The 12,824-nt window shown below is 38.7% G+C and overlaps 1 protein-coding gene across 1 annotated transcript; it reads left to right on the forward strand. All coding sequences in view use genetic code 11, as the record gives it.

Moving 5' to 3' along the window:
• Window positions 1-2,138: 2,138 nt before the first annotated feature.
• EGR_10003 (hypothetical protein) lies at window positions 2,139-2,818 on the forward strand (the record flags this gene model as incomplete). The annotated part of the gene is made up of 2 exons (XM_024499252.1): window positions 2,139-2,230; window positions 2,683-2,818. The coding sequence occupies 2 exons, from the start codon at window positions 2,139-2,141 to the stop codon at window positions 2,816-2,818; spliced, it is 228 nt and encodes a 75-aa protein (XP_024346339.1).
• Between the last annotated feature and the right edge of the window lie 10,006 nt (window positions 2,819-12,824).

Genomic DNA, 12,824 nt, shown 5'->3' on the forward strand with positions numbered 1-12,824 from the left:
AAGTGTTTCAATGCGCTTAATAAAAACTTATTATCAAAAAGCTTATAGATTCAGGCTTGCTTTTGCCAAAATCTAGTGTAAAAGTGTTCCTTATGACAGGTTAAAATCCTTAGAGCTTTTGCTTCTTCAAAAACTCCCATGTTTCTGTATGCCACCCTTAGATTAATCGAAAGATACATCTGATCGTATTTTAATTCCTAAGTCACGGTGAATACTTCTGCCAAGATAAGTGAAGACAATCTAAGAGTGTCACTTGACATACGTGTTCTATCTTTTTCATGCCTTAAGTATGAAGTGAATGGTGGAACTCATAGCGCTTAATGTATATTCTTCACTGGATATATCGTTTTTGTTCCATACTTCCTCATTTTTTTCTATTTATTATCTATAACTAATACAACGATGAAATGCACCAACCGCATGAAACACATGTTACTAATCCTGCAGAAACAATATGATAATAGCAATTCATGCAGTGAAAGCTGCTTTTTGGGATACAGCATTACTTACGTGGTTGCAGAATGCCTCAAGGAAAGCAAATGAACCACCACCATAGCTCTGACGGAGATTACCAATAATGCTTGAGTTAACTTGAAAAATCTCTACAAAATACGTAAAATAAGTAGACAACTTTGAGGATTCATTTTATTTTATTATTAAGTCGGATTCTCTTTACCTTCAACCGGAAAAGACACTGGGGGTACCTTGACTAACATGCTGGTGCGCTGGTGTGCACGTAAGCTGACTAATCACTGAGAGGTCGAGATCCAGGTCACACTGACCTAGCGCACCACCTCCACACCCTCTCCCTTCCCTCCGTGTCCGATAGTGGGGTCGGTGCAGGTCACACATACACATCCATGTGTGCGTGAGTGCGTGCACGTGCCATCGAGTGGACGTCCAATTGGGCCAATTACTGTTTATGCATTCCAGGCACTTCTTACAGTCTTCATAACAAAAATAAAATCACCTTCAGCAACGACTTTGATTTCTCCTCCATGAAGACCTTAAGTGGCATTCCACGATTTTCTGATTTGACCCTAGAAAAATCGATAACTGGGTTTACTTGAAGGTCGAGCCTAACTCTGCCTCCTTGAAATACAAAGGGGCCGATCTTGAGTAGAACTCATGTGCAGGTCAAATGTAGACTAATGCAAAACGACTTTTTATCAGTAAAAAGCACAGGACCGATTATTTTGCTATGGTTTTTCTAGCGTGGACTCTAATACCAAGATAAAGAATTTCTAGATCTATTGGTACCACTCATACCTTCGTGGAAAATATCGGTTCATCTTCTTTGATTATGATACTGTGTTTTAAGAACATATACTATTCAGATATCAAAAACTTGGTAGTTTTTTGATACTGAGGAGGCCAGCCAGTTTGTTTTCTGCCCAGCTAACCGTAACTAAGTGAATTACCGATGATTTCACCAAGTGCATTTATAAGGTTATGCAATTGAATCAAAGTAAAATTGTTCGATCTTATTGTATACTTGAATTCCTTGGCACTCAACTGCTCCGCACGTAAGCAGGTGTTCCCACAAGTTGTGAACTTTTAATGGAATTCACTCGTTGCATAACGTAGTTCGGTACTTTGCATTGCATTGCCAATTAGTTGCTCCATGGAAAGGGGATAGTAAGAGACATTTATGGCATCGAAATCAAAAGTTTTTCCAATCTGTGATATTCGTTCCTTGTTCCAATGTGGCTTTATGTGTGTTCCTAAACCATTGCTACTTCACTACTTTCACCTATTTTTTGTCACTTTGCAATAACTATTTGCACTGTTACAGCATAAATTGAACATATGAATACAAATAAAGGAGTTGTGTCATAAGTTCACTGTTTATATTCCGAGAATATCTCTTAGACCCTGGCGCTGAAAATCACAAACTCCTTCCTAAAAATAGATATTAGAAGAAATATTGCTTTAAGAAAATATGGAAAGTTTAAATCGACAGAATCCCTAATTTTCCAAGGAAATAAGGTTTCAAATTTTCTCGTTCAGGTCCAAAGCAAAGCAAATACAAATTCGATCCTCATAAATTGTATATTGATATATAAAATGGGTGTTTGGATTCCCAGGCACTTACTCTCAATCTGCGTTGTCCGGAAGCCAGTCTAAGTGGTGCCATTATGTGTCCTCGATTCATCACCATTGCAAACGCAACCATCACTCATCCATCCATCATATCACCTGGTGAGGGCGATCGTGCTACTTACCAGCAGTAAGTAGCATCGTTCAAATTTTAATATTTATCTGTAGGAATTCAATGTTTAGATTGCCCATGCTAGAACTGCTGAAGCTAACTTCATGTCTAATCTCTTAATAAAACAAAGAGGTATTTTCAAGGCTAGATTTTATATTTAAGTAATTAAGGGCTTTTTTCCAACACTGAATAACTCAAATTGCTATAAGGCCATCAAACGATTTTGGAAAAAATTAGACAACTTCCTATAGTCACCGAAAATATTTTGTTTGTTAAGGTAATTATCATGAGCGCATACCTTCTTTCCATGCTGTGAATTTCACCAAAACAAAACATGTGAACTTCGGTTTAGGTGTGATCGCACACTTATCACATAATCCACGTCAAGCACTACTGCAAGACATGGTGCATTTTTTATTAATTCAGCAACTGAATCAAACAAACTGTTGTGGTACGATCTACTACCACAGCGCGACAAATATGGCAGGAAGCTTCTGCGATTCTGCAACTGAGTTTAACCCGGTTTATATTCAGGCCAGCTTTAGTCCCAACAGGTTCCTCTTCCACGGGATAAATAGGCGCCTTAACAATGAAGAGTACCGATGATTGCGTGATGCATTCCTCATGCATGGTGCGTAATGCCCATAATGCGCGCTTATAAACAATCAAAAGTGTTTAGCACGTCTCTTCCGGAGAAAGCATAAACATTATTCATCTATTTGTGGATTGAAATAACCTTCCATAATTAGTGTATTTTGAAATACATTGTAATAATTTAATGCTTTGCTATTTATATTTCTTCTCATACGTCAGGAGCAATCTGGGAGTAGACAGTCGAACATTTTCATTGCAATGGCCCTATTTTCCGCGGCTTAAAAACTTAAACTACCCCGCGCATCTGTTTAATCAGCCAATAAGCATATTCCTTCTTAAAAAGTGGACTTTTTCTTGGTCATTATCTCAAAGTGGTCATTTGACAGCTGTGGTCCAGATTCTGCATCAAATCATCTGTTCTTATTTTAAAACTACATTCTCATATTGCCAGATGACCTTGAATAAAGCCACAACCCCACTAAACCTACACATAATAAGGACTCGTAGTTTCGCAAGCATACCGATGCCGCGGTAACACAATACCTCTTCGCGCTAGCTGTTGGAGACCTAAGTGTGCCCCTTCTGCTCCCCTTCTACCCACCTCTGAAGTAGAGGAGATAAAGGGGGTGGGTCAAGGCTGAGACAATTCCCACAAGTATGGATTTGCATGAGCTGGATGCAGGTGGATCTACCTCTTCCCCTGTGTAACAGTAGAACACACCTTCACGGCTGTACCATGGCCACAAACATTTTAACGTAACCTTTGCTATTAGGAAAAGCATACAATTTTTACTACATTTAGCTTTTAGAAATGTGGACTTCACCTTTTTCTATGTGTACCCTAGGTGTTAGTAATTCTACCGTCCTACGAATTTCACCAGCTGTTAAAACATTCGTCTGTCTCAACTACAAACTGCCTTGAATGGGTTTAGTAGATTTTAACATCTTATGAGTTTAAGCTCTCTAGTTTATTTTTTCTAGAATATTGTGGGCGATCGCTTATTACCTCTCCAGGAGGGAACCATCACTTTCAACCAAACTCTCGAGCAGCCCTAATAAAAGACATCACGATGTGTTTGAGTTGGATGATTTCGTAATATCACATGAAAGGGTTTTAGGTTGGATTAGATTTGGAGACAAATAAATAAATGGATGGATGGATGAGTGGACGGACGGACGGACGAACGGACGGAGAGACGAAAAAATGAATGAAATATTGACTGAAGGGTTTTATCAATCTATGCTTCACCAAATGAAGACTCATGGGATTTTTTAGCACAAAAAAGCTTACTAGACTGTTGCTTTATTATTTTTCTGAATATTTTCGAGTCATGAAAAATTCTGTCCGTTTAGCTTATATCCTATTTTCTGGAAAGTTTAATAAGACCTGCCGTGAGTGGGAATCGAATTATCGCTAACAACTGAAGGCAGTAATGAGAGACCAGTTCATGAGTATAACACCTTTCTATTAAAACTTTTTTTAATTATTTCACAGATTCCCTTTTACCAGGTATAAGTCCTTAGCATTTAGCCTAAGTGGAATCCATCACAAGAACACTAATCATCAAAAAATGCAATCCTTTGTTCTTGAATTTTGAATGTGGGCATTTCTCGCCCCGTTCCGATGTTTCGACCACAGTACTCACCATTAATAAAATATCTGGATCACTCCTCTAAGACCAACGCAAATTTACTTGAAGGGGAGACCCAGTAATGGCGGTAATTTGGGGTCATGGAATAACATTAATTAACCCAATTGCAAGCACAATGTGGACCGACCTAACTAGCTTGGGAATATCTACTGGCAGGTTTGGCTATGGAAAGGTGACGGTTAGTGAAAAGGGATAAGATGCAAGTACAAACAGATCAGTCGCTAGGACATAAGAAATTGAACTTTTAAGCAAGTACCGTAATTCTTCCCTTTTATTCTTATTTCATGCTCCGTGGTGAGGTCGCCCTAAGCACCAACTACCTTCGGTGCGACAGATGTTTAAAAACAAAATTAAGTCGGCGAGGTATCTCGCTTTGAACAGAAAGAGAGATCCCATAGTTTAGTCATTCTTTTCTGAAAATTAATTAAAACTCATTGCAATTCCAACCTCTTTTAATCACTGGCCTTTGGGGTTTAAAGCGGGAAGTTTCCCAAGTTTAAGGTTATTTTATCTTATGTGAAGAACAACCCCATGCCCAGTCATCCGCCGATAAAAGTTTTCTCTGTGATACTTGTGTTTGGTACCAAATGGAAATTTCGAGCTTCTTGCTAATTTAGATCAGATTCGTTTATTGCCCCCTCCTATGCAGAGCCTAGAGATTTAGATGCCGAGATTTAGATGACCAAGTAAAACAAATTACCCCACTGAATGGAATTTTTTCCTAACAAAAATGACTTAAGACATGACTGCTGTTGTAACAGATTCACTTTTCAACCGTTTTACTGGTTAAGCAGATCCGGTAAGTTATTTGGTGATTAAAACCTCACCGCATAATTCAATGCTCAAAACTCCCATTGGCTGAGTAGCAACGTCATTGGGTACTGGAGACTCGTTGCTATGCCACATTAGGTCAAAAATGCAAAGCACAAAGGTTAGCTGCGCATTTACCGCAATATGTCGTTAATCTTTCCCAACGAGAGTAAATGACTAAGTTTGCTGACTCATAGGCCGAAGTGAGTAGCGAATGCAAATTTAACCTTATTTCGTTAGCAAATAATACATTTAGTTGGATGGAGGATGATTTCTGTACCCTGGTTTTTTCCTTGTGTCTCGAAGAAAATCCAATTTGAGCAAAACTTTTTTAATAAAACAAGGATTGACTTATTTATTAACATGAAAAACCTGGGGGAAATCACTCACAGTAGACGCTATTAGTAATTCCATCTTGAATGAGGAATTTCCCTTAAAGGTTAACATATCATTTACGAAGGAATGTGGAGTAAACTAATCATTTCTTTTAATATTTATAGTAAAAACTTAAGGCAAAAAGTGTCAGATATTCCGGTTCATAAAATATGGGTCTCAAAAAGAAGGAATTTTACTGTAAATTCCACCTTTACCAGACCCATTAGATATAGAAGCCAAAAAAGCACCTAACCCTTCCCACCTCCATTTCTGGATCACTTTGTCGTCGGGTGAAAATGCAAGGGAGAGGTTATTATCCCATAGAGAAATGTAAACACCAAAGTATCATAAGATGTGGCTCCAAAATGCCAATACCCATTTTTAGGTGGTTGTTTCCTAAATAGGAACTTATTGCGAGCCTTCCAGTTATGTATTGAGAAGATAAGCTTCGGTAGCGATTGTTGGTCCGGCTTTAGCAAATGAGCCACTTCCCATTCACCATTCCACTTCTAACCCACCACGGGTACACGTACAAGCAAACACACATGCTAAATGCGGACAGATTACCCTGGAAGTGGCAGTGCTGTGTTTGCGCCTACGAAATGGCCTATGAGTACTGAATGCACCAGTTGCACACGACAGACAATATGCTCACCCGCTTAACAAATGCTGCGATCACACTCAGGAAGGCCACTTCTCATCACACGTCAGTCAGTGAGGCAGTCACACATTCCATCACTCAGCAATCAATCCAAATTGTGCGCCACACATCTTACAAGGTCATTGAAGGAGTGGAGGAGTGAAGTCAAAATTGGTGATTCCAATTGCTGTAGGTGTAGCTGCGCGCCCGTCATCACCCACGCCAACCATCGCCACAAAGTGCTTACAGGCAGCAGTGTTGAGCAAATCCTCACTACAATGAGGACTAGGAGGTCTTTCCACACATGCCGCTCATTCGATTGACTCAGCAACAGATTCAAACTAATTGTACGGAATCGTATCGTGGTGGTGGCACAAGCTGCTGCCGCATCTTCTCTAAATGCTACACAACAACTTTGATGAGAAGCATCTTTGACTTACCAATGAAGTATTTACTGGCAAAGCAGATCACGTCCCATTGGATTCCAATTCGTCTGATTTACTCAATTCTTCGTGACACGATACGACATGACATGTGAGTGGGAAGGAGGAGGAGGAGGAGGAGGAGGAGGAGGAGGAGGAGGAAAGCAGCAGAGAACAAAGTACAGAGCAGCACATCAGTTGACTGGCACGTATCTGTGATGGTATAACGCACACAATCAATGGCACACAATTTACACGTTTCCAGAAGTACCGAGAGGTTATTGTGAAGCGCTACGCGGAACACGAGTGCGTAATTCTACATGCCAGGTCTATGTTTCATAGATACCACGCGTTGGTTGGTAATTTGAACAAATTTTACCTATTTGACTCCAGTAGAATGCTGGAACCATTGTCTAGGGTCACAAAAGCACAATAGTTTTATGAGTATTCTACGAGGAGTGCTACCAGCATGCTATTAAATACCTTGGTGGCCTGTAGCCACTGTACTGCCTAAACTAATAAATTCAGTAAATGATCTATTTATGAGTTGCTCCTTCGAATCACGTTTCGGCGTAACCCATATTAATGATCACCAATTCTCCTCATTAGACTAGTACACGTACATGTTTTACAGCGGAGGAGGTGGCTAAGGCTTATTTTCTTGGTCTCTTGGGCCATCATTGCATAAGTAGTGGATTTTGAAAACTAGCGCCTCTTTGAAAAGAAGTAAATGACAAGTTGTCATGATGATTATATCGGAAGAAACATGCCTAGTTTAATTAGCCTTCTGCAGTTATTTAGTTTTACATCACAGGATTCACGTATTTATCTAACTACACTACTTATTTTGCACCCACTAAATTTGTTGTGTAATTTAACATCTCATTTCTGAAAAAATGGAATTTAAATTTTTAAACGCATGGTCGAAATGGCAAAATTTGCTAGATTAATTTATTTTAGTGAGTTTTAAGGTAAGATACAGGGGAAAGGTTAGGTTAATTTGCGTAGCCATTGCCAAAGCATAGGTCTCTCCATTTTAATCAAAACCCAAGGGTCAATTATTAGTGAATACGAGGACACAGAATATCAGTAGTGCCTGTGGGTTATATCTTAGGTAGTTTCTCCCCACTTTACCCCCTTCAAAGCTTTCCAACCTGTTTAAGGGCGTGTTCTCCCCCCCCCCTCTAGCGGCTAATTAGCATGGGACTTACGCATGGCTTGCGTGTGTGCGCTATGGGCTACCGATCAAATGAAGAAAGCAAATAAGAGAACGAGCAGCACTGCCTTAATATCACCAATTTATAATAAACAAACACTTCACTTTTCTGTTTGTTCTCGACAGCGTGTGTTTAGCACTTTTGAGTGAGATGGACCACCTTACAATGGTTTCCTACCAGCTTTAGATAGTCGCAAATGTTGTGATATCTGAACCTTCCTGTAGATATTCTTTTGTCCACTTTTGCTTAAAATTGGACATTTTTCTATAGGGAGGACGTTTTCAATATCCCACGATTCTTGTAAAAGCAAACATATTTAATAGACTGCTCCAATTATCAGGTTCTCTCCTATAGGCGATTGTCTTAGTTCTTATTCAAATCTGGCCCTACCCCATTACAGGCAATCGCGCAACACTTGGGACTACTGATAACTACCAAAACATAATGCCGTTTCGAGGATCTTGCATTGAGAGCCCCCAAGATCAAATCACCCACAGGAGTCACGTTCCTATATTATTGCAATTTGGGCCATTTTTTAGACGGCTAAATGGGAAATGTCTCTGTCTACGGTTAATAATGCAATCAAGAATTACCCGCAAGCATAAATACTGAAAGGTGGGCGTGATACTTTACTTAAGTAAAATATTTTAATGGGGTGCAAAAAAAAACGGTAGTGTTATTTGATGCCTTTAGTCGATATAGAATCTTTTAGTTCTGGATCTGATTGACAGTCATTTAGCAAAATACTAATTAAGTTGTCATTTGGCTTTAGGCAACACCTGTTCCGTCGCGGAAGACACGCGAAACGTTCACCACATTAACAATCACTAATTGGCATTCCCCTTAGCACCGCGTCACCACATGTTTGTGCAGCGGGGAAGGGGGGATGGGTGGAGGTGTTTCCCTCCCACCCAATGTGGTTATTTCAACAGTCGCGTGGGCCATGTGGGCCTACTGTGAGATTTGCGCATAAATCGACCTTTTAAGGCGTATTTTTGTTAGTACCGCACTAGGTTTTCCCCATCGATAAAGTAGGTAAAAAACCTATTAAAAATAATTTTCTATTGACACGCTATTTGTGTTAACTTGAAAAGTGAGTCCTCCTCCCCTTAAAAGCTGCTTCAATCAAGTTTTACTACAAGTCGATTTAACATAAAATTGATTTAGTGGTACCTTTTCCTCCTCATATTCCTTGCGTTTGTCTTAAAATACAAGCTCTTATCATGCTTGCTCCTTCATCCATTGTTTGTTATAAGTAAATTAAGCCACAAACGATTTAGTAACTACATGTCACTATCAGGATATCTTCATTTTCATTCAGACTGATTAAAGTCTAGTTTTTGTTACCTGAACTTATTACTATACCTTGAACCATAATACAGTATAAACCTACGCCTAAATTCCAAGGCCAAAAGAAAAAAGCATGAAGTATGAATGCTACTTATTTACTAAGTTAGTAAGTTAACTTTTAAGTAAGTCTATATGGAGGCGAGGGCGGCTTACTTTTCTCTTTGTTAAGATAACCATTAGAGCTCAAATGCAGATATTGTAACGTGATAACTAAAAGAATTGGTTTTACAGATTATTTGACAGTCTAGGGTTTTCAAAATGGGTTATAAATTTGTGGTAATTGGCAACCACGGTTTCGTTAATATTTCATCTTGTTTAACATTCAATATCTGTTTAGCAGGAACCGATATTTGATCTAGACTTGCCAATACTTGTCAATTTTTAAGGCTTTCTTCTTGAGTAATGATGAAAAATAGATGAATATGTAGAATCACATGTTGAAGTCTATTTATGTTCACATAATTTCGCACTTCATAGAGCATCCATGTTGCTAGATTCAGTGGTAATTAGGACCGACCGCCTCTTAATGAAGGCAATAAAAAATTCCTATTTGTCACATCATTACTAAGTATCATCTCAAGAGTAAGGTCAGCCTTTAAAAGGTGAGTTCAGAATTTATTACCTGCAGCCGGTGCTCCATAATATGACTACGTTACACGAGCTTCAGTAAGCATTCACTTCATGACAAGAAGTCGGTGAAATCCAAAAAACTTGGGCCTAAATAGAATCTAGGACTCTATACTTTGGACAAACAAAATCAATTGTAAACACATTTCAACGGGGTTGAACAGAGCCTTATTAATGATCATCTCACTGAAAAGAAATTGGTAACGTTGTCGTCGTCAAATAGTGGAGAGTGGTTTCTACCTCTAACGGAAGCCTGCTACCTCTCTCTAAGGACACTCAAAGGCTTTGTTTTGTGGTAATTCCAATGAGACTCTACCCTCATGCTTTAATAGCCATAGTGACCCACCCTCATAGTAGTAGCCTCTCCGTTTAATGATCTTAGAGTGGTTAAAGCATACCACTGAATCTCATGACAGAGAAGTAATCCACATGCTTTTTACATTAGAAGATTGTTATTCTGGCTAATAGGTAAACATTCCTTGTTCAATTATTTCTAAGAAAATTAATTATAAAGTGGTTTCAGATCTTCACAGTGCTTATGTAGCTAAATTTAGTCGAAGTAATCTCTCCTTAAAACTCACCCTTATTATCCTTTTGCTCAATTAAGCACTTACTGGAAAGCTATAAATTACAAATATTTACTTCAAAGCACCAAACCTATTTGATTTGGATGCATTCAAAACCATCTAGGGATTAACAGTTAGACAGTTAAAAACAAGGTTAAAACGTTTTCCAAAATATCGGATAACCGGAAGCCTTCAAAACCGAGGCTGAATATATATACACATCTCCATGGCGGCCCATGAAGAGAATTACGACTCGTGAACACCTGGAATTGGATACGCACTCCCTGTCTCTAATTTAAGACTTCCCCCTCAACTGTTGAAGATAAACACTGGATTTTTCTCTTTATGTTTACATCCTGAGGGTTCGCATGATTATGCTGCCACAATCACGTGCTACAAAGGTTCACTGTGCATTAAGAATTCAGCTGAAAAGTGGTATTTTCCAGTCATTCATTTTGAAAGACTGGCATATCTTCTTATGAAGGTGCAGTGAATTTTATCACAAGCTTATCACTAACAAATGAGACAATAAAGTTTTGCGCAAACAAGAAAAGTTGATCATGAGAAATAATGTTGCTCACCTGTGAAGCCTATTCATTCATAGACTAGATGATCCATACCCTAAAAAACCAGTGTATCGCCTTCCACTACACATACATTAAATAATTCATTCAGTAAGAGAATGATTTGGAGCATAACAAATTGACTATCAATTCATTGTGATTACCTTTTATTGCTTCAACTTCTGCTGATATGGATCTATTCAACGTGGTCACTCAATACCTTTTCAATGGTCATACTCTTCACTCTTGCATCTTTAAAGGTGTTCCCATACGACAGTAGCAAAATTACTTTTTCGGCCGTAGTGTAGAACTTAATAGATTTGGGGGAATTTTCATTGAAGTTAAGTAGATAAATTGCAACAGACTGACACTTGTTTAGGTTTTAGGAAGAGCGTTCAGGTCAAACCAGACTTTTAATTTTGCAGATGACCCGTGGCGATCGCACATGTTATAGTAGGTGGTAAGGATGTCCATTCCCCACTTTTAATGGTCGAAACATATAGTGGGATCAATCTAGGCTCTGTTTAATGAAGATGACAGGTAACAGTGTTATATCGCGCATGGAACAGTGTGGAATGATGAAGGCTCATTTGAACAAAAGTATAAATCCTGTCAATATCCACGGACCATGTCGAATGCAATCCGTTGATGGTAGGGTGTCAAGGCACAGTAAAATGCTTGAAAAGTGTAAATTTTTTGAAGGCTGTCAAATAAATGTCACTGGCAGCTTTGAAAGTAGGGATTCCCATTCCAAAGTTTGGTAGATGGTGTGATCATCCAGCTCGCGAGAGGAATAACCGACCTTAAAGGCCCAAATGAAATTGCCTCAGAGACAAATATTTGGAATTCGGAGAAGTTGTTGCTAGATAGGCAAAAGTGCTTTTGAGGATTCTCTTAATATGGTCCAGGTCTATTTATAAATCTTCGTGTGTTATTATTTTTCAGTTACCTGCATTAAGAAGAGTACTCTGCAAAAAGATGAGAGCATTTTTGTGCATTAAGATGTACCTCTTTTCTTGAAAAACTCTGAAGTTAAAAGTTGACTAGAGGGTTTTTTCCTTTTTGATCTCCACTATTAGGCTCTCATACTTGTTTAGTGGTTTTTACCGCTAGTCTCCCAGGTTTCCTCTACACGCCTGATTGATCAACCCCTAGATTGATATAAAGTACTAAATCAGATATCTCAAAATCTTGACATCGTCTTTGTCACAGTTTTCCCCTACATTATTTCAGTAAAAATCTTCATTTAGGAGGTCTGCTCGTTTTGAAAGGACGTTGGAAAATATGTAATTTTTTAACGCATGGTGTTACGCTGGTAAAATTGCTCATTTACTTTCACGCCAGTATATTTTGGTCAACAATTTTATAAGAAATTCGTCTACACTGCTTGTCAGTCCCAATCTGTTCGATTTTATTAGAGACTAACAACAGTGCTGCGCTTAAACCTCCACGTCGGCATGGAAGTGAATTTATCATTAAAGTGCCGGAGATCTACGAGTTTATGGATTTGGCAGGAAGTGCATACAGCAATGAATGAAAAATCAACTTGCTTATATGTGTAATCAAAATAAGCAATTTTAATTGCAAAAGTGTGCAAGACTGACCAAAAATATTGAAGCCTAAATTGTCTTATTATTTTTCATTGCTTTGTTGCAAATTAGGTATCCCTGGAGTTGTTATAGGTACCATTATTCTGAGCGGAGCTCTATTCCACCTTTATGACTAAGGCGACGCAAGTATCGAAACAAAGGTTATTTCTACTTCTATGCCTACATCAGGTAATCAAAAGTGGTCGT

This window comes from Echinococcus granulosus, assembly GCF_000524195.1.
Source record: "Echinococcus granulosus chromosome Unknown EG_S00182, whole genome shotgun sequence".
Taxonomy (NCBI): domain Eukaryota; kingdom Metazoa; phylum Platyhelminthes; class Cestoda; order Cyclophyllidea; family Taeniidae; genus Echinococcus; species Echinococcus granulosus.